Source organism: Kwoniella newhampshirensis (genome assembly GCF_039105145.1).
Source record: "Kwoniella newhampshirensis strain CBS 13917 chromosome 10 map unlocalized Ctg14, whole genome shotgun sequence".
Lineage (NCBI taxonomy): Eukaryota > Fungi > Basidiomycota > Tremellomycetes > Tremellales > Cryptococcaceae > Kwoniella > Kwoniella newhampshirensis.
The window spans coordinates 17,225-36,071 of NW_027118344.1; the positions used below are offsets into that span (position 1 = coordinate 17,225).

Consider the following 18,847-nt stretch of genomic DNA (forward strand, 5'->3'; position numbering starts at 1 on the left):
GACCATGACCAGGATTATCAGGTTCACTTCTGACTCGCATTCATATTCTGCATTCTTTCCCCGGGATATACATCCATCTCTGACCACAGACATCCCCCATGCATCATCTAACCCATGGTCGGTCAATCGGGGCATGCATACCCTTCCCAATCAGTGCTCCGACTTGCCGACGTGCTCAGTGTTATCTTCTGAAAGAATAGTGGTTCATATGAGAGGACGCTTCTGAGTGTTGACATGTATCGACAACCATGTCCTTGCCTTCTCCTTGTCAAAGCCTCCCTCGGCGACCAACAGACGCTCGTCTTGTAGATATATGCATGATACGCTACATAGATCGCTGTTGTATACTTGACCAAGACCACTCACTCTGTCTCTACACTGTCGATCGACGTCTTTCCCCTATCTCCTCGTTGTGATATATATCCCGGATGAATCTCCGCACCTTGACCACCTACCACCCCTTCCCATATTCCCAACTCCATGCCGCTCTCCCAAGCCACTTCGTCGTCGTCGTCGTCTGCCCTCCGTGTCCGTTGGTCCTCGCTCATGCCCTCCGTTGGCATTTGTATGATAATCCCCAACCTCACATCCTCGCCTGGGACGACTTCCCGATCTTCTTCTCTAAGCGGTTGCGCTCTTGAGGTCGATGCGATGGCTTGGTCGGCTGTAGAGGGGGGTCGATGTCGAGAGAAATTAAACATGGGTGGAGGACGAGGACGGGGACCCATGTTTCGTACAGGAGTCAGAGCAGGTGGTTCCACTGGCTCTTCGGGGAATGGGGTCTGAGAAGGTCGTAATGAGACAAGGGTGAGAGGCTGATAAAACGGATGATTTGTAAGTAGTTGAACCTTCAATCGGTCGCATCCTTAACAGTTCTGCCGAAAGACGAAGGGAAACGCTGGGGATCCACTCACTCTGAGAGTGTTCCACGGCTCATCTCCATGATCCTCGCTCACTTGTTTCTCCACAGCCGGCTCTTTGAAAAGCTGCCCCTCATACAGCACCGGCACCTTCTCCCACCTGCCCTTCCCTCCTCTTCTCCCTGCTCCAACCCATTCTTCCCCAGGTCTGATCGCACCAAGTCGATCCAACCCTTCCGCGGTCCACCCGCTCAGTCCTCCCAAGCCCCAAAAGTCTTCACGCATGCCTTCCGGTATGGGTTCTCCGCGGGACAAGGCGATCTGAGTAGCGGTCCGATATCGTCGTCTCATCCGCACGGCTCGGAGAGTGAGGCAACCCGCTATCAGCATGAGGATCACGAGGACACCGAGGAACTGGGGGAGGTAGAGTAATTAACACTGGTACTTGTTCGAGTTGAGGTGGCAAAGGAGGCGTAAGGAGAACAGGGGTGGTTGTTTCCTGGTGGATGGGATGAGACACGATCGCTCGGTTGAAGTAGAGGAGCATCTAGTCCCGTGAGATCCATGCGACGGTGCATACATCAGAACATGAACTGCTCTCACTCACCACTAGATAATAGACATTCGGAGTACCTCTCGTTTGATCCTGGTTCTGATTTTGTCCCTGTGTCTGAGTCGGAAACAGATTAAAACTACTCGTTGACGTCCCAACAGTTGACTGTCCACCGCCAGTGGCCGTGGCCGATGTGCTCGACATGGCGTTGGGATCGTGACCCAGGTTCCGTATGCGATGATGGATGGATCGGATGGTGGAGAGGGACGTAAAGGTCGACGTAGGTGGACTCGGCGGCCCTCTAACGAGTGACGATGATGAAGGCGGGGAAGACAGCTTGCTCGTTGGGGTGGATATGTTTGCGTCCGATGAGTTTCTATGGCGAGCTACGATGCGATGATTTGAGAGTCTAGTGATCGTGTATGCATTGAATGATTGTGAGATGGAGAGACGAGGTGAAGAGAAAAGAGAAGAGATCGGAGATGACGCCGTACCATGCATGAATTGTTTTCACTTTCTACAACTGCGCAGTCTTTTTGTGATCTATCATGTCATGATCGCTTTCATCTCTCACCTTCTCCTTTGCCCCCGATGCGATGTGACATTGCTAGCTACAGCTCTTGGGTACATGCCACTTGAATGCCCTAAGCGAACGGTCAAGTGAGATGCGTTGTGTTATCGCTGGGTCAGCTTCATGTGCGTCTTTCGCCTCATGTGCGTCTGTCGCTTTGCGTCTGTCGCTTTGCATCTGTCGGCTGCACCTTGTCTTCCAATGATCCCCTCCGACAGTGACTACCATCTTCCATCCGGTATGACTTCAATCTCAACCATGACAGATGCACACACTACGAGTACTGCACTCAGACCGGCCTGATCACTGCTATACTCTCTATGTCTGCTCCACTGATAGATTGGACCCCTCGTCACTCGTAAACCGGTGGATCATCCAGTTTAAATTCCGAGCTGTTCCCCATAGGGTACACGGGATTCAGAGCAGCCTCGCGTAGTTCCTTGTCTTTCTCTGCCGCTGCTTTGAGGTTGATGTTCGTGTAGCAGGCGGCAGCGAGTAGGCATGCGATGGCTAGAACGCAAGGTGAAGATGAGCATCGGTCTCCCTTATTGCTTTCGAATGGCTCACAAAAAGCTAGAGCGAGCCAGAATACCTGCAAAGGTATCTCTGTCAGCACAGCCTACTCATCACATGATGACGGCTGTAGTTGCAATGCGCACTCACCTGGACGATCGAGTCCGAGTAGATTCCCAAAACCTCTGGCCTTAAGGCAAGTGGTACAGCCGTCCAGATCGCCTTTGGAGCCGCTGCAATCTCGACTCTGACGCGTGGATCCAGTCCTTCGATCTTGTCCAGGGCTTGTCGAAGCTATATAAATGATCGAGTCGAATCTCAGTCTTCATCGCAACGACTCAGAAGATCACACACCTTGTTGTTGAATATGTTGGTGCCGGTCGACATTGAGATGATCCTTCCAAGGAATCCAACCCAGTTGAACACGCCTGTCACATGCGGTAACATGTGCGGTTCGTGAAGATAATTCACTTGCATGAGAATGACCACTGATGGTGTTCACTTCTTTCAGCTCAAGCCAGGAAGGAATCGATCCACGCTCACTGAGATTGAGAACCATGCCCAACCCAGTTCCGACAACGACTTGGAAACCTATCGTCTTTCCCAGCGAAGAATCCTTGGTGATCATCGTGAAAAGACCGCTGCCGATGGCAGACAAAGCACATCCGATCATGATGTTGTATTTGGCAATACCGGTTTTCTGCGATCACATCAGCGTCGATTCTACGAAACATACAGACATACCTCTCCGACCTTCGCTGCTATGACGAGCACAGGGCCCATTGTCAACTGTATCGCCAGCAGGAGGACTCCTGCCCGAGTGGCTGATTTGCTGAGGTACAAGTCAGTAGAGCCACTCATCGCTCGATGGTCAAAAGCTCGACTCACTCTTTGATCGCTTCGAACCATAGTGGAAGGTAGTATAGGTAAAGCACAACCACTCCGTACGCTGGCAGTGGTGTGAGTCAAGGCCAAAGTATAGATAGCGAACCGAGTACGCACAAAAGAAAGAGACCCAGCAACCGGCGCTGTGAGAGGATGAGAAATTAGCTTGGGTTCAAAACCGCGATGAAGTTCACTCGACTCACCTGAAATGCACACTTCGAAACAATGACATTGGCACCATCGCTCGTACGCCCAGCAAAGTGCTCCACGCCGCCAGTGCGACGACAAGCACGAGGGCTAGCACCAGAGTCTATTTGAAGCCAAGTGTCATCATTCTGCCCACTACCTCTCGGACTCTTCACTCACCACAATGACACTTGCGCTATTCCACTCTCTGCTGATGCCTCCCCATTGCATGCCCATTCCCAAGCAAGTCACGAAACCGAGGGTCAAAGCCACTCCCACCCAGTCCAGTTGGATAAGCTGCCGCCAAACAGGTCGAGTGTCAGGAGGTCGACCGAAAGGTGGTAGTTTCGGGGTGGCCGGGAGGAGAAGGAGAAGGAGGGCAAACGTCACGCCTCCGATGGGAAGCTGTTCCGCGACAGTCGATTCAACCTTTGTGGCTTGTCAGGACGAGGAACTCACATTGATATAGAAGCACCATCTCCACCCGTGAGTGCTCATGTCGGTGAACGCTCCTCCTATGAGAGGACCCATCACAGACGAGAGGATGAAGCTCTGTGACCATCACCATAATCAATGGGCGTGTGTTGCGGTGTGAGGCATTGATCTTGGTCCCTTACCACTCCGAAGAATCCAAAGTATCCCGGTCGCTTCTCAGATGGTATGGTTTCTCCTCCGATCAACCATGTCGCGCTGAGACCTCACAATGAGCTTCTGTAGGAAGGTCTTTGGTACGGGTGGCCAATCATAGACTCACTTGTACGTCCCTGCACCTCCAAGACCGGCAACGGCTCTCCCGACTATCAGCATGTTCATAGAAGTCGCAGCTCCGCAGATCGCACACCCAGCCTCAAAGATGAGGATCGAGGCTAGGTAGACATATCTCGGACTGAAGATAGTCATAATCTGATAGGGAGATAAGCTCGGCGACCGGTGCCAATCAGCGACTGCACTTGCCTGAGTATACCAAAGAATGAAACCAGCAGAGGTGATGAAGAATCTGCAGGTCAAGCAAGTTGGATCAGTCACTCTGATGGCAGCTTGGAACCATTTCATTTACGCTGTATTCAACCTGTCGAGGACGGTCAGTATCGATACGATGTCGAATGCTCAGTCTCATCACCGGATCAGACCTACCATTCGACTGCGGCGACGACATAGATCAGCGACACATTGGTACAAATCGTATAGCCATCACTGACCTTTATCCAGCGCTCCAAACTCGCTGATGATCTGGGGCACGGCCACGACGATGATGAATTGATCCAGTGCGAACAGGACGATGTTAAGGCTTTTGTTGACCGTATCAGAGCATATCCCGTTCGTCAGACTGCACACGCACCACATGGATATGAAACAGAGCTTGAATTTGACAGTGTAGAAGAAGGCATAATCGTTGACGGGTCCCTTCCCGGCCAGTGCACCCTGATCCATCATGTCGAGACTGGGCTGGACCATGCGTGTCGTGGACGATGTCGCTGAGACGGGAGGTGGAGGTATGGAGTAAGCTCTTTTAGGAGAAGACATCGTGGTGGGGTTATGGATGATCGGAAAAAGGTGATGAAAGACGACGCAAGGTCAAATGTCACGTCCAGCTCTTGTATGATCCGAGCACGGCACAGCTTCGCTCGAGAGATGCCGGTTGCGACGGAGCAACGACGACAAGGACGGCGGCGGCGGCGGCGGCGGCGGCGACGGAAGACCCCTTGAAACGGTGTGTCCGTTGTCTGTGCGGATGGTAAGCATCAGTGGCGTCAGTGATCGATCCTGGACTGGTCAGCGTCGAGGCCGAGGAGTTCATTTTCGGAAGCAGTTCACACCAAAGCCCCTCAGGCTCGGAGGCACTCCTTTGTGTATGCAGACAGATCGAGGCCGTTGATACGATCCTTTGGATCAATCGCAGTCTCGGCCCCGAGCACTTGGCATCATTCTTGAGATGTAAAGTCATAAATAGCGCCGGGTAAGACTGCGAAGGGGATGTTGGGATGTTGTTTGAAAAGCAACATCATCGTGGGTGACGATAAATTAGGGCGGTACTTTCTCTGGGAGAAAGGGGTCCATCGTCGCGGTGAACGTATATCAGAAGTCTTTTCCAAACATATCGAGTCGAAAGAGATGGGATACCATCACCTGGCTGCCAGGTACCATGCGGTCCATCTTATCTACCCTGTTAGAGACCGATCCCCTATCTATGACAACGGGTGATTTCTACCTCATCTCTTTCTTCCTCTTCTTCTCTTTCACCACCATATCATGAGCACAACATTCAGACTCGAGTCCGAACGACTGTACATCATACGCTTCGAACCCACCGATGCTCATGCGGAATTCCTCGTGAAGCTGTTCAATACCCCTCTCTTTATCGCCGGAGAGGGTGACACGGGTATCAACACGACCGAAAAGGCTTTGGTGAATCTGACAGTCTTTTCGCATCTGTACCTCGCTGACGTCTTGGGTGTAGCACCAAATCAGAGATGGGTTCATCGGCAAGGCGTTCGAGAAGAACGGTCATGGCCCATACTTGATCTCCCTACACGACGGGACGCTCATCGGCAACGTCACGATGATGCGAGGTGATTACACCGCTCCTGATGTCGGATTCGCCCTTCTCCCCGAATACACCGGTCAAGGATACGCCAACGAAGCGGCGCTCAGACTCATCGAGTATGCTACGACCAGTAGAGAAAGCGGAGGATTGGGATACGCTGGTGTCTTCGGATTCACAAGCAACAAGAACGCAAAGAGCAAGAAGGCGATGGAGAGGTTGGGCCTCGAAAACAGAGGAGCGTACCCTCTCGAGGCGTTTGGTGGTCATCCCAGCGCAGTGTATGTGACTAAGGGGATGGATGAGGATTTGACGGTATATGGGATCAAGGAGGGGCGGCTGGAGTAAGTGTATGGCTGGGAGCACTTGTGAACCAACTCTGGCACGTCTATATTGTGCTAGACACGCCATGAGATAGCGGTGAGAGATGAGGCGTAGGTGGACACAACAAGGGGGTGCAGAGAGAAGATGAAGTACGGCGACGATCTGTAGATACAGTGTCAAGTTCACGATGAGAAACGGTGACTCAACTGATCGTGACTGCGTCAGCACCCACTCGCAACGTTAATCATGAGCCATAGAACTATACTACAAATTCATTTGATATTCCTCCTGTTCTATCGCCTATAGTTGATCTCCCCAGTAAAGTATTCCTCCGGTGCTTCAGCAAACTCCTCCAACAACCTCTGACCCTTCGGCTCCCATCCGAACGTCTTCCGAGTCCACTCGGAGCTCATGCCTGTCGCATCCCACTGCAACAAGTTCCCGACGAATCCCAACTCTCCAAGCTTCTCCTTCTCCACCTCGCCAGCTTTCTTCCCCGTCCTCTTCGCCAACGCTTCTGCGATGTCCTTGACCTTGACGGTCTCCTGCAACGCGTGGACCGCGGCTCCAGGCTCAGCCGACTCCATGGCCAGTACGTAGAGCAACCCAGCATCTTCGGAAGGACATGCCGACCAAGCGTTCTCGCCATAGTAAGGGACGTATCCGAGAGTGTCGGAAGCCTTGAGCAGCAGACCGAGGAAAGGGTGCATCTTGTCCATGTCGTGAGTGTTCATGGCGAGTCGCACGGAGATCCCTCGTACACCTTTCTTCGTAAACTCTTCTCTCACAATCACATCCGTCCCAGCCCTGTACATCTTCTCTGCATCCACCTTGGCGAACTCGTCCTCGCCGGGTTTCAAGAAGGCAGTACCGCTGCTCATCAAGAAAGGCTTGTTGCTACCCTGAAGGGCGTCACCGAACATTTGGACGACTTGTCGTTCTTGAGCGGAGGCTTCAGGCATGGGTTTATTGTGTTCCATCGCACAGTGAAGGATCGCATCGTGCGACTTGGCGGTAGAGATCATCAACTCCTTGTTGGACATGTCGCCGAAAAGAGGGGTGACTCCGGGACCAAAGGTCTTGATGAAAGATGCGGATGCTTCGGAGCGGACAAGACCCGTGACGGTGTGTCCGCGAGCGAGGAGGTGAGGGATGATGTGAGAACCGATTCGACCGGCGGATCCCGTGACGAAGACCTTCATGTTTGTTGTGGGTGTATGTATTGGTAGTGTATGGATGAGAGTCGTCGTAGTTGTGAGTTGTCGTGTTGTGTGAACGGATCCAAGCAGTGTGAGATGCAAGGCGCTTTTATACACCTCTCTCTCGGCGACCGACCTGGGCGATAAGATTACAGCTGATTATTCATCGCCGAGGAGTGATCGAAGTGATCAAAGTGGATCACCAGCCGTTGACCGGTGTACATTGATCGTGTGTATTTTTAGAAACGCATCTGTGTATTTGGTATGGTTGCGATGCAATAGACGACTGGCTTCGGGCTGAGAACAAGTATGGAGATAGTGGTCGAGTTTCGTGGCAGGCGACGTGGCTATCTCCTCGCCGACCCTGCTGCGGACGATGTCAGTTGGTCGATGGATGAGGATCTTCTGTCGAGACCCGGACGGCAGATGAAGGTAGACGACACAGAAACAGTACAGAGAATGCAACAAACCTTTGCAACTCGATCAGACCAGAGCGTCTGCCTCGGTTCACCGTCTCGAGAATCTCTGAAAGCGGGGCCTGAGACGTGGAATCTTTACGTCAAAGTCTCAGTCTCGCTACGCTTCCTGACAACGCCCGTTCATCTTGGCAGTGACGCCATCGAAAGACGATGCAGAACCGTCCATCGATTCAGTATACAACGCGTTCTTTGCCCATCATGGTGCTCCTCGGACCTGTCATCAACCCTCAGACACGATGCCTTCACCATCAAACCACTCTCGTCCACCAGGCAAGCTCACTCTGGCATTCTTCAAATGCGACTCACTGGCCAAAGAATCGATAGAGGAACACGGCGAATATCAAGACGTCGTACATAACCTGTTCGATCCGTTGTTGCCTGACCATCTCCACCTGGAGATATTGACCTACGACGTGTTGAACAAGAGGGAGTATCCCAAGGACAATGAACTGGATAAGATCGACGCGATCATCGTCTCGGGAAGTTTCGAAGACGAGGCTCATTCAGATTCGATCTGGATCCTGAAACTGGCAGGGTATCTGATCAAGATCTTTGTGAGTCAGTCTTGGTAAATCACTGGTGGGCGATGGCGCTGACCGGGTTGAAGGACGAATACCCTCGTATCCGATTGCTGGGGATCTGTTTCGGTCTACAGGTCATCGCTCGTGCATTCGGTCCTTGTCAGATCAAGGAGAACCCAAAGGGATGGTGAGTTTGACCCGGATTGAACGTAGCTGATATAGTCAGGGAAGTGGGCAGCACCAAGATCGAACTGACGGACATTGGGAAGCGTCTGATTTGGTCCGAGGAGAATGATCCAGAGTCAGACACTTCCAGGTTGAAGAATAGCGTGGTACGGCTAGCCGTTCTTCTCGTCGACATGCATGCTCACACCTGCCCTCCCGTAGACGATGCAACAGATCCACTCGGATATCGTCACCGAGGTTCCTGATGATTTCCACTTGCTGGGCAAATCCGAGCTCACACCGGTGCAAGGCATCGTTCATTTCTATGCGGACGACAAGCAGCCTCCTGCATTCACGCATTCGGAAGAGGATACTCTGCCTGGCGATCCGTGGAGTCGAGTACATATCATCGCGTTCCAGGGTGAGTTGTGCTATATGTAGGGAGTGAGCGTTCAAGCTCATCGCCATGTTTCTGCAGGTCACCCAGAATGGTAAGCCGGTATGCCTGATGGCTATGACCCTACGCTGACCCACCTCAGGCATGAGGACATCATCATCCCATTCATCGACAACTACGAGAAAGAGGGTACATATGACGCTGAACTAGCTAACAAGGCTAGGAAACAGACCAAACTCCCACACGATGGAGCGAGGGTCGGAAAGGTCCTGCTCAAGGTACTAGGTGTAGCATAGAAGTTTCGATGATGATGAGAATGCATGTGGAACAGCATACTACGATTTGTTGTTGTCGTCCCTCTCGGTTCCGGAGATGACCGTCAGCTTGAGAGCATGACAAAAGACCATGCGGTTCACCTTTTGTTTCCTTCCTGACGACTCTGTCTCTCTCTTTTGTTCGTTCCTACCACTCGTGACAGATCATGTACCATAGACCGACCGCTGTCATCCCATGTCCGCTATAATCATCTCCACGGCGCCAGCATACACCGAGCGGACGCCTCTTCTCCGTTCCCAATCCCACTCTCGGAATCGTACTTCCTCCCTCTCCACCTCCTCCTCCTCGTCTTCGTCATCCAGCTCGTCATCGTCCAATGAGACCCTCGTCCGATCTCCACCGCTCAAAGACTCGATATCCACCCTACGCTTCGTGACCGTGTGCGCCGGAATATGGTCTTCCAATTTCGTGTTCGCCTTCCAGAGCACCGGTATACCGACTCTGGCACCGGCCATTGGAAGCTGGTTTGAGCATGCTGAACTGGCAGCGTATCTGGGCAGCATGTTCACCTTGGCTAGTACTGCCGGTGCGTGATCGGGTCTACATGGTCTTGACATGACTTGATGACTCACGAGCTGACGGTTGCCCAGTGATACCTCTATACGGCGTTCTCATGGAAACGCTGGGGAGGAAGTTTGCCATGGTCACAGGCTGCTTCTTCTTTGCGATCGGAACAGTCATGTGCGCTCTATCGGAGAACATGTACTCGTTGATTGGCGCGAGAATCTTTGCAGGCGTGAGCTGAGCGGAGCAATCGAGCAGTGACGTGTCACACAGAGCTGACGCCAATCACAGCTTGGATCAGGCGGCCTCTTAACTGTGTCGAGCGTCATCGTGACCGATCTTGTTCCTCTTCGAGACAGAGGTTTCTATCAAGGTGAGTTCGAGACATATCAGTATCCGGATCTGAAGCTGATCAATCTCTTATCGACCCAGGCCTTATGATGACTGTCTTCGGGGTCGGATCGATGCTTGGGGGTCCCGTCTCCGGTTGGTTGACAGACAAATACGGCTGGCATTGGTCTTTCTGGGTCCAGGTCGGTCGATCACTCAGATGTGCTAGACCTGCTGGTTGAGAGCGCTGACACTTACCACAGCTACCGGTCATCATCTTCTGCGCTGTCATCGTCGCCATCTTCCTGCCTACCCCTGCTATCCCTCCCACTCACCAATCTCTCCTGGCCGGTCTCGCTTCCCTCGACTGGTTAGGCTCCTTCTTCCTCATCGGATCCGTCACCACACTCATCCTGGGCTTCTCGTTCCACACTTCATATCTTGAGCCATGGTCTGCGCCAATCGTATGGGGGATGCTGGTCGCAAGCGCTGTCTTAGGTGTCGCTTTCTTTTTCACGGAATTGAGGGTGGAGAAACCGGTGGTGCCGATGGATTTGTTCAAGTCGAGTCATATCGCCGCGGTCATGGGTAGTGGATTTTTGCTGTCGTTCACAAATCAGGCTTTTGTGAGTGGACATGTTCTTGGTTGATAGAAGGAGCTGACGTTTTACGTGGGTTATCTTCCGTAGACCTACCAAATGTGAGACTACCTGTGCGATCCGACATCAAGAGAATCATCTAACCCCTTGACATAGCCCGGTATACTTCTCCGTCATCGTGAACACCTCCACCGCCCAGGCAGGCTTGATCATGTCAATATGCGGTGGACTTGGATTAGCTCTGGGATCTCTGGTCGCCGGGCAGTGAGTGGAAGTCGATGTGGACCCGTTCAGCTCTCACACCTACTTTAGCTACATTCGCAGCGGTATGTCATGGCGATGGATGGCTCCTCTTTCCCTCGCCCCGCCAGTCGTCGCCCTCTCTGTTGCGGCATATTGGGAACCGACCTGGGCATGGTGGACCTATTGGGCGACCATCTTCCCGTGTATACTTGGTTACGCGATGTTCCTATGTGTTCAGATCGGTGAGTAATCCGTGTCTTCCTGCGTCGCGAAGCTGACTACGTGCTCCAGTCGCTCTCATTTCATCGGTGGACAGTAAGATCATGGTGAGTGGGATCATCCTTTCCATGGATGAAGTGCGACTTACCTATATGAACCGCATTCAGCCCAAAGCCACTGCCGTGTGTTACACCATGCGAAGTCTTGGAGGCACTCTGGGTGTGAGCGTGGGAGGATCTGTGCAGCTTGGAGCACTGGTGTCAAACTTGAAAGTCAGATTCCAGGCTCTCGACAACGGAGATGAAGTGGGTGATCTTTCATTCACCCTCAGTTCAGCAGCTGTGCGATGTGCGTGACTAACGTCACCTGTGTGGGCTAGATCATCAACGCGATCCTTCATTCCAAAGGAGCCATTCGGATCCTTCCGCCTCGACTCCAAAACTTAGCCCTGGAAGCTTACGCCAACTCCCTTTCCACCGTTTGGACCGTCGGCGCCGTCGTCGCGCTCGTGACTCTGATCTCGTCGTTCTGGATCGAATACAAAGAAGTGCACGGTGAGGAGAAGAGGATCATGAAGGGGAGCGGAGGCGGGATCAACGATGGAGGTTATGGTGAAGGCCTAGGAGAAGCGAGTCTGGAAGGGGAGAGAAGATGACCAACGCCCACCGTTCTGGGCTTTGATAGAAGGGGTAGACATGGTAGATTTTGCCGAGTTAATGGCACGGAGGGGATCGCAGGGACCTGTACAGCTGAGCCATCTATAACATTTCTATTTTCTATGCATCTATTGAATTACGTGCCCACTCCTTTCGATCGCCACTCGATCGCTGTCGTACTCGACCTTCCTCGGCATCTCTCTCTGGTCTTTTGGCAGCCCATCCGTCCAGCCCATCAAGTCCTTCTCGGGGGCAAGGGGATTCGACGGCTTTTGGCATACAAACTGTCTTGCTTATGAAGACACTGTAGAACGTCATGACGATGTCAACCGTCCATGCGATGGATACGAAGAAACAGCCGAACACCTGGACAGAACTGATCAAAGACAGACAGACACACGTTCTTCAGCGTCTGTTCAGGCATCTGCAGGGGCTGAGGCTCGTCACCACTCACTCGCATGTTTTACTCGGCAGCAGCTTGCCCAGTTCGGCGAATGCCATGAATATACCGACCAAGGGGAAAGTGAATGACCACCATGCCATACTCCATTGCAGCTTGCCCCGCATGATCGATCCTCCGATCCAGATGGACAGCGTTGACAGGAAGATGTAGAGGCCCATGCCCTTTGAGTGGAGTCTTGATCAGCACATACTTTCCTCATTCGATCTGCTGGGACAGCTTTACATCGGAGGGCCAGACTCACAATCAAGATCAACGCGAACCATACATTGATGGCGACGAACATGTCTCCGGCACTACCGCTGAGTATGCCAGATGCAGGAAAGGCCGTCCGTGACGTATCGGCGAGCCGCAGGAAGGCGAACGCGGTGAAGCCAGGGGGTCCGACGGCGATGATGTATCCGGGCAATGACGATGGATCGGGGCTGGGGAGGAGCATGCTGCGTGCTTGCCACACACTCAATCTGCAGCAATCATGGGAGACTGGCCTCAGCTGAGGTAGGAGAGGGGAGCAGACGACTGGCACTCACTTCAGTAACGAGATCATGAATCCCAGCCCTTGAATCATGTATGAGACGATGATGACGTATCCCGCTTCTTCTGACGGTAGTCTCGGAGCCAGAGCCGATCCCAGTGTTCCAGCAATCATGAAAGATAGAACGAACAGACAGTCTGCCGGAGTGATAGTCTCCAAGCTCCTGCGTTTCCCTCTCAACGTATTCTCCAGTGTCATCGCGACGAGGAGATTCAACGCGATGTAGAATATCCATATCACGTACAATGTCCTCGTGAACCAAAACCCGACGTGAGGTAGGGCAAAGTCGACAGACCCGACGAAGAGACCCGCAATGGCTAGAGCGAAGCATGGTATGTAAGTCCCGTCGTTGTGGTCGTGGAACGATTCGAGGAACGTGGCGCGATGGAAGATGAATCGGGAGATGACGCCGGAAGTGTTGATGATGAACAAGTGGATGTTGAGTATGTAGAAGATGGTGCCGAGGATCCGTTGACTAAAACCCATCATCTTGAATGGGATCCCACCGATCAGGATGGACACAGCTCCAGTACCCATGTTGACGGTGTAGCAGTTCCATGTCCAGTACTTGGATCGCTCCTTCCACCCTCTTGGTATGGCCACCGGATCGTCTCTTCTGGTCGTCTTCTCCGCATCGTCTCCACCTTGGGGATCGTCGTATGCTATGTTGGGTCGTCGAGTCGCATCACGGGGCAACGTATCGTTGCTATTGGATGCTGGCAGATCTGGTGACCCAGAGGTCATGCCGTGGTCACACGAGGCGAGGCTTGAATGCACAGTGAATGTATGTTGACAGTCCACTGTGGTCTTTTTGTTTTCGATGTACTGTCGTAGGTGGGGTTGAAGGTGTGTATGTCGGGTGTTGGTGGTTAAGTATCATGCCATCGAAGAGAACGACTTCCTGGTATGTTCTTGTTGTGCTCGATGAGAACGTCGAGACTTGAATCTATTGGTAGCAACCTGCCGATTAGGGATCAAGGAAGGCTCGGAACGTACCGCTGTGGTTGTAACAACACCCTGAGAGAGGTAGCCGATGAATCCGAGCAGAGAATGTCAGTCTAGTGGATGGTCTCATGCATCGCTTCCGCAGCTGTCGCTCGATTCCTTCACTGGATCTTCCCGGTCGGCGCACGACTGCATCTCGCAGTGATGTCCCGCGCGTCGAACCGCTACAGCTCCCTTGTTCAAACGCTTGCTAGGTCTTGGTCTCGCTCGTGAGTTCATGGCTTTGCCGATTGTTCACCCTGGTTTTCCGGTCCATCTGTCAGAGCGAGTGTCAGTACCTTGCAACAGGATCAAAGTCTGCAATGAGATTGCCTCTGACAGACTGTGACATCAATCAGATCGACATTGCAGCAGGAATATCAGCGGCAACGGGGTTGGTGCTTACTCGCTGCGTTCTATCGCCCATCTTCATACCCGAATCCAACAATCGTCTTCTGCACACCTTGACGGGCCCACGTTCACCCTCCCTGCTTGTTCCGCTTGCTTCTTGAGGATGGCAATGCATGCAGGCTCAAGGTGGAAAGGAAGAAGATACAAAGGTCAACCGTTGTAACCGGGAACCGACGTCATGCCAACATTTCAACCGTGAATGACTTTTCATCTTCTTCCCATCATCATCAGTCAACATCGACCACGTTTCATCGCACCATCTCTTAATACCAAGCGTTCATTCTCGCCTCATTCTGTCCTTCCTCGACGCGATCGATTGCGTCTCACTCACTCACTCACTCGATCGACCTCTCCATGGATCACTTCGCCCCACACCTCGGGACGACCTTCGAGGGATACTACTCGAAGTTCCGACTTCCTTCCTCCGCTTCCGTCGCACTCATCGTATCCTCCGTTCCTGCTGCTGCCAGAAAAGCCAAATCACATCAAGATCTGGTGAAGAGTCGAGCGTACATGATCTCGTTCACGTATGTGTCCCCTGATTCGAAACGATATTATCAGAAAGAATATTGGCCACAGAGATTCGATGTGGATCTGGTTGGGAAAGCTGGGAAGGATGGATTCAGAATCAAGTGGGATCAAGGAGAGTTCGGTTGGGATGCTCCTGGCACGCAAGGATCTTCGGACAGTCATGACACGGTCTGGTGGACAGTTCATACCGACGAGATCCACTTTGAAGCGACGACGAATCTCACTTCATCGAGATCATCTCGAACACCTTGGAGACCTGACGATCTGAATTCCACACCTGCAGGTATCCTCGCCAGAGCCCCACTCCCTATCCAATGGCATGTCCATTCGATCGATTCTCCTTGCGACTTCACCCTCAACCTCTCCACATCCCCTGACGAACTTCAAGTTGATCATCTGGATCGATCGGGTTCAGCACGAGTACACATCGAGAAGAACTGGGCCATCTCTTTCCCAGACTCTTACATCTGGATCCAGACCAGAGATCATCATCCGGACGACGGCCAGGAATCAAGCAGCGGACTCTGCGTGGCGGGCGGATCCTTGATACCTGGAGTGGACGCCTTCCTAGTAGGATATTCGACACCCACTCGATTTCTTAGTTACGCACCACCGACTTCCACTTCGATCTTCGGGATCAGTCTCGGCGTCACGAGAGAAATACGGTACGATCTTGGCAAGGTGGAGCTGGATTTGAAAGGATGGTGGAGAAGATTGAAGATCGAGGCGACATGTCCTCGGGATACGTTCTTCCACTTCTCGGCGCCACTCAATACGGGTCATGCGCCGGATTACTGCGCTCAGTCCTTTGCAGCAACGGTCAAAGTGCAAGTCATGGAGAGAACGTGGCCGTGGGAGGGGTGGACAAAGGTGGAAGGGCAAGTTTTTGATAAAGGGAGCTTGGAGTTTGGCGGAGGGTATTACAAGAGTCATAAGGAGTAGTAATGCCATGAAGAGCGGGATCTGCATGAGAAGCGGAGAAGAGGTGCATGTAGTAGACTTGACGACTTCCTTGCACCTTTCTCACAACGAAAGGGACCCACTAGAATGCCACGGACTATCATTATTTACTTTAGTATGACCCTTCCTTCCTCTACCACGGGTAGATACCATCCTTCTCGATGAACTTGCCGTGGTTAGCAGCCCTCTTACCACCTATGACAGTGGCGAGGAACTCGGCCGATCGCACCGTAGCTTGCCATCGAAACGGGATCTAATCCTCTGAGAGTGGTGGCAGTCCATCCAGGACCGACGATGAAGACCTTGTAGGGATCGTTCTCGAGAATTCTCACCCATTCCGGGTAATGGTTGGGAAGTCAGGTTTGGTTGTCGTGATCTGCCCTGGAAGCAAGACCAGTGGAGAGGAAGACGATTCGAGGCTCAGTCGACTACTCGTTTTCTTCATTCTCTTCGTCGTGAGTCATCATAGCACAATATTTGACGTGTATACTGTCAGCTCATCGTCGATCATACCTCTCAGAGTGATTCATCTAGCAGAGACGATACCTCTGGTGATGGGAGGTACATTCTTCCAGTTGCTTTATGAATGCCTCTGCCACAGGCTGATTTAGCACATCAAGACATAACTTACTGTGACTTACACGGATGTTACACACGGAATCGCTACCTGAACCAAGTGACCTGTATGCACATTCATCTTTCGTGCGCATCCGCAGCTTTCGGTCGTTAACAACGGGACGTGGAGAGTGTGTGTGTGTGTGTGTGTGTTGGCCGACCTCGTGTTGTGACGTTGAAGGAAGGACGTTCATGATCGATGGCGAACGATCACTCAACCTTTCCTCCTCAGCTGATCAACGACATGATTCGACCAACAAAACTCGGCCAAGTCTAGCAGATCAGCCAACAAGCCACGATGCACGTCTGTAGGGAAGCATCGTTAGTATGTCTCGCTGAGCAACACCGAATCCCAAGCACAAAGTACCAAGCACGCAAAGAGCCTCCTTTCCCCATCTTCCTTTCCACGACCACTCGCAAGTACATTCCCTTCTTCCTCCTTCCTTCTTGCTAATCCTTCTTGCTCTCTTTCTTCTGCTTTGAGGGGCTTGTTTCGTACTCACACCGATCATTCAGCTCGATCAAACGTCTCTTCGATCGGCCGGGTCTACGATCACTTCACGATCACAACGGACAAGGAAGAGATTTCAAATCGAGCGAAAGTTTACACCTTTGTTACGAACACTTTTCATCGACACACTCAACTCTGTCCTTCGAAACGATCAGCTAAAGGCGCCATTGGCATTCCACTATCGTTCACAAAGAAAAAACACCCCCTTGACTTCTGACGATCTTTGTCTCTACAGAGCTTTTCCTTCCAATTGTCAGTCTTCATTCTGTCGCCGTCCCTTTCTCTTCTGTCTCATCTCAACAGCCTTTTCCCCTCACTTGACCTGTCCAATTCCTCGGACATCATCTCACACAAAGAGCAGCATATCATGCCCGTCAGCACTACCACCGAATCAGTGAGTGATCTTCTACAAGTCAATCCCTGAACATCAGGAAAGCCCACTTGCTGATCACATCAGCAGACTTGGCTTCGACTCATCCGATTCATCGCCACCGAGGATGGGGAAGAACATCTTGGTGAGCCTGTGGACGTGGATATCGACAGTGAGTCTACGCTTCCTCGCTTTGAACTCGAGGTTCGACGCTCTGCACGAACTGGCTCATCAACATGTGTTTGAACTTTCCCCCAGTCGGGCTCGCATATCACGATTCAGTTCCTATCCTCGCTTACGTCCTCAACGCTCTCACACCGTGGGATCCTCTCGCTCATCTGACCGGTACTGTCCTGACTGTCAAGACTCTCCTCGCACCCGTCACTCCTCAACAGGCAGGTACCATCCGAGCCACCGGTCTCTCGTACAAAGACCACGCTGCCGAGATGGGTCTTCCCTTTCCATCTGTACCGGCATTGTTCTTCAAGCCGTCTACGTGTCTCGCCAATCCAGGCGAAGAGATACCTATCCCGAAATGGTGCCAGAGAGAAGAGATGGATTATGAGGTGGAACTTGCCATCGTCATCGGGAAAGCATGTAAGGATGTCAAGGAGGAAGATGCGTTGAATTGTGTTCTGGGTTGGACGGGGGCGAACGACTTGACGGCGAGGAAACATCAAACAGCAAGTACTCAGTGGGGTTATTCCAAGGGTGAGTAAAAATATAGCATCCCGTTGTCTGCAGGATAGGTTTTAGCGTCTCCCCAAGAAAGGCCAATCCGCCTCGTGATAGTTGACATTCCCCGTTGTTTTGTTTGATAGGCTTCGACAAGTTCTGCCCCCTCGGTCCATGTCTCGTCTCCACTCGCGCGCTCCCCGACCCCCATGTGATCGATCTTCAGACTACACTCAACGGTCAGCTCATGCAAAATGGAAGTGCAAGGAAGATGATCTTCCCGCTAGCCAAGTGAGTCTAGTTAGTCCATCCCCTAACGCTTGTACATCTCCTCACCGGCCACTCTGTCCACATTCAGAAGCGGAGACTCGATGACTGACCGGGGCAGTTCTTGATACAGAGTCATCTCTTACCTCTCACAAGGGACCACGATTCTTCCCGGATCGATCATCATCACGGGTACTCCGCCGGGCATAGGAGATGGGAGAACTCCTAGAGTCTGGCTCAAGGATGGAGATCAGGTTCATTGCTGGCTTTCGAACGGAGTGGGGACGCTGTGCAATAAAATCGTGTATGAGTGACGAGTTTGGTGAGATCAGTACGTTTAAGAATCGAGATCTGTGTGCAGATTTCAATGGACAATGGTACCTTCGTGATCAGCTGTGCCATGCCAGTACTTGGAATCAGGAAGGTAGCAGTCCACGTTGAAAGGG

General features: G+C 52.2%; 9 protein-coding genes across 9 annotated transcripts; 5 read left to right on the plus strand and 4 right to left on the minus strand.

The window, feature by feature from the left end:
• Nucleotides 1-362: 362 nt before the first annotated feature.
• On the minus strand, nucleotides 363-1,617 carry IAR55_006712 (uncharacterized protein; the record flags this gene model as incomplete). The annotated part of the gene is made up of 3 exons (XM_066949792.1): nucleotides 363-815; nucleotides 915-1,274; nucleotides 1,468-1,617. The coding sequence occupies 3 exons, from the start codon at nucleotides 1,615-1,617 to the stop codon at nucleotides 363-365; spliced, it is 963 nt and encodes a 320-aa protein (XP_066799484.1).
• A 719-nt stretch (nucleotides 1,618-2,336) lies between these two features.
• IAR55_006713 (uncharacterized protein) lies at nucleotides 2,337-5,092 on the minus strand (the record flags this gene model as incomplete). Its single annotated transcript, XM_066949793.1, has 4 exons — nucleotides 2,337-2,494; nucleotides 2,552-2,576; nucleotides 3,251-3,329; nucleotides 4,908-5,092. 4 exons carry the CDS (start codon nucleotides 5,090-5,092, stop codon nucleotides 2,337-2,339), a joined length of 447 nt encoding a protein of 148 aa, XP_066799485.1.
• A 726-nt stretch (nucleotides 5,093-5,818) lies between these two features.
• On the plus strand, nucleotides 5,819-6,458 carry IAR55_006714 (uncharacterized protein; the record flags this gene model as incomplete). Its single annotated transcript, XM_066949794.1, has 2 exons — nucleotides 5,819-5,974; nucleotides 6,027-6,458. The coding sequence occupies 2 exons, from the start codon at nucleotides 5,819-5,821 to the stop codon at nucleotides 6,456-6,458; spliced, it is 588 nt and encodes a 195-aa protein (XP_066799486.1).
• A 269-nt stretch (nucleotides 6,459-6,727) lies between these two features.
• IAR55_006715 (uncharacterized protein) lies at nucleotides 6,728-7,636 on the minus strand (the record flags this gene model as incomplete). The annotated part of the gene is made up of 1 exon (XM_066949795.1): nucleotides 6,728-7,636. One exon carries the CDS (start codon nucleotides 7,634-7,636, stop codon nucleotides 6,728-6,730), a length of 909 nt encoding a protein of 302 aa, XP_066799487.1.
• A 712-nt stretch (nucleotides 7,637-8,348) lies between these two features.
• Nucleotides 8,349-9,491, plus strand: IAR55_006716 (uncharacterized protein; the record flags this gene model as incomplete). The annotated part of the gene is made up of 6 exons (XM_066949796.1): nucleotides 8,349-8,666; nucleotides 8,720-8,820; nucleotides 8,872-8,965; nucleotides 9,021-9,219; nucleotides 9,277-9,289; nucleotides 9,338-9,491. 6 exons carry the CDS (start codon nucleotides 8,349-8,351, stop codon nucleotides 9,489-9,491), a joined length of 879 nt encoding a protein of 292 aa, XP_066799488.1.
• Nucleotides 9,492-9,705: 214 nt separating this feature from the next.
• On the plus strand, nucleotides 9,706-12,081 carry IAR55_006717 (uncharacterized protein; the record flags this gene model as incomplete). Its single annotated transcript, XM_066949797.1, has 11 exons — nucleotides 9,706-10,057; nucleotides 10,122-10,267; nucleotides 10,327-10,408; nucleotides 10,468-10,568; nucleotides 10,629-10,991; nucleotides 11,055-11,065; nucleotides 11,121-11,228; nucleotides 11,277-11,449; nucleotides 11,499-11,533; nucleotides 11,594-11,731; nucleotides 11,806-12,081. 11 exons carry the CDS (start codon nucleotides 9,706-9,708, stop codon nucleotides 12,079-12,081), a joined length of 1,785 nt encoding a protein of 594 aa, XP_066799489.1.
• A 121-nt stretch (nucleotides 12,082-12,202) lies between these two features.
• On the minus strand, nucleotides 12,203-13,821 carry IAR55_006718 (uncharacterized protein; the record flags this gene model as incomplete). The annotated part of the gene is made up of 4 exons (XM_066949798.1): nucleotides 12,203-12,458; nucleotides 12,537-12,706; nucleotides 12,787-13,006; nucleotides 13,073-13,821. The coding sequence occupies 4 exons, from the start codon at nucleotides 13,819-13,821 to the stop codon at nucleotides 12,203-12,205; spliced, it is 1,395 nt and encodes a 464-aa protein (XP_066799490.1).
• Nucleotides 13,822-14,826: 1,005 nt separating this feature from the next.
• IAR55_006719 (uncharacterized protein) lies at nucleotides 14,827-15,945 on the plus strand (the record flags this gene model as incomplete). The annotated part of the gene is made up of 1 exon (XM_066949799.1): nucleotides 14,827-15,945. The coding sequence occupies one exon, from the start codon at nucleotides 14,827-14,829 to the stop codon at nucleotides 15,943-15,945; it is 1,119 nt and encodes a 372-aa protein (XP_066799491.1).
• Nucleotides 15,946-17,456: 1,511 nt separating this feature from the next.
• Nucleotides 17,457-18,715, plus strand: IAR55_006720 (uncharacterized protein; the record flags this gene model as incomplete). The annotated part of the gene is made up of 5 exons (XM_066949800.1): nucleotides 17,457-17,483; nucleotides 17,550-17,631; nucleotides 17,718-18,170; nucleotides 18,281-18,425; nucleotides 18,535-18,715. The coding sequence occupies 5 exons, from the start codon at nucleotides 17,457-17,459 to the stop codon at nucleotides 18,713-18,715; spliced, it is 888 nt and encodes a 295-aa protein (XP_066799492.1).
• Between the last annotated feature and the right edge of the window lie 132 nt (nucleotides 18,716-18,847).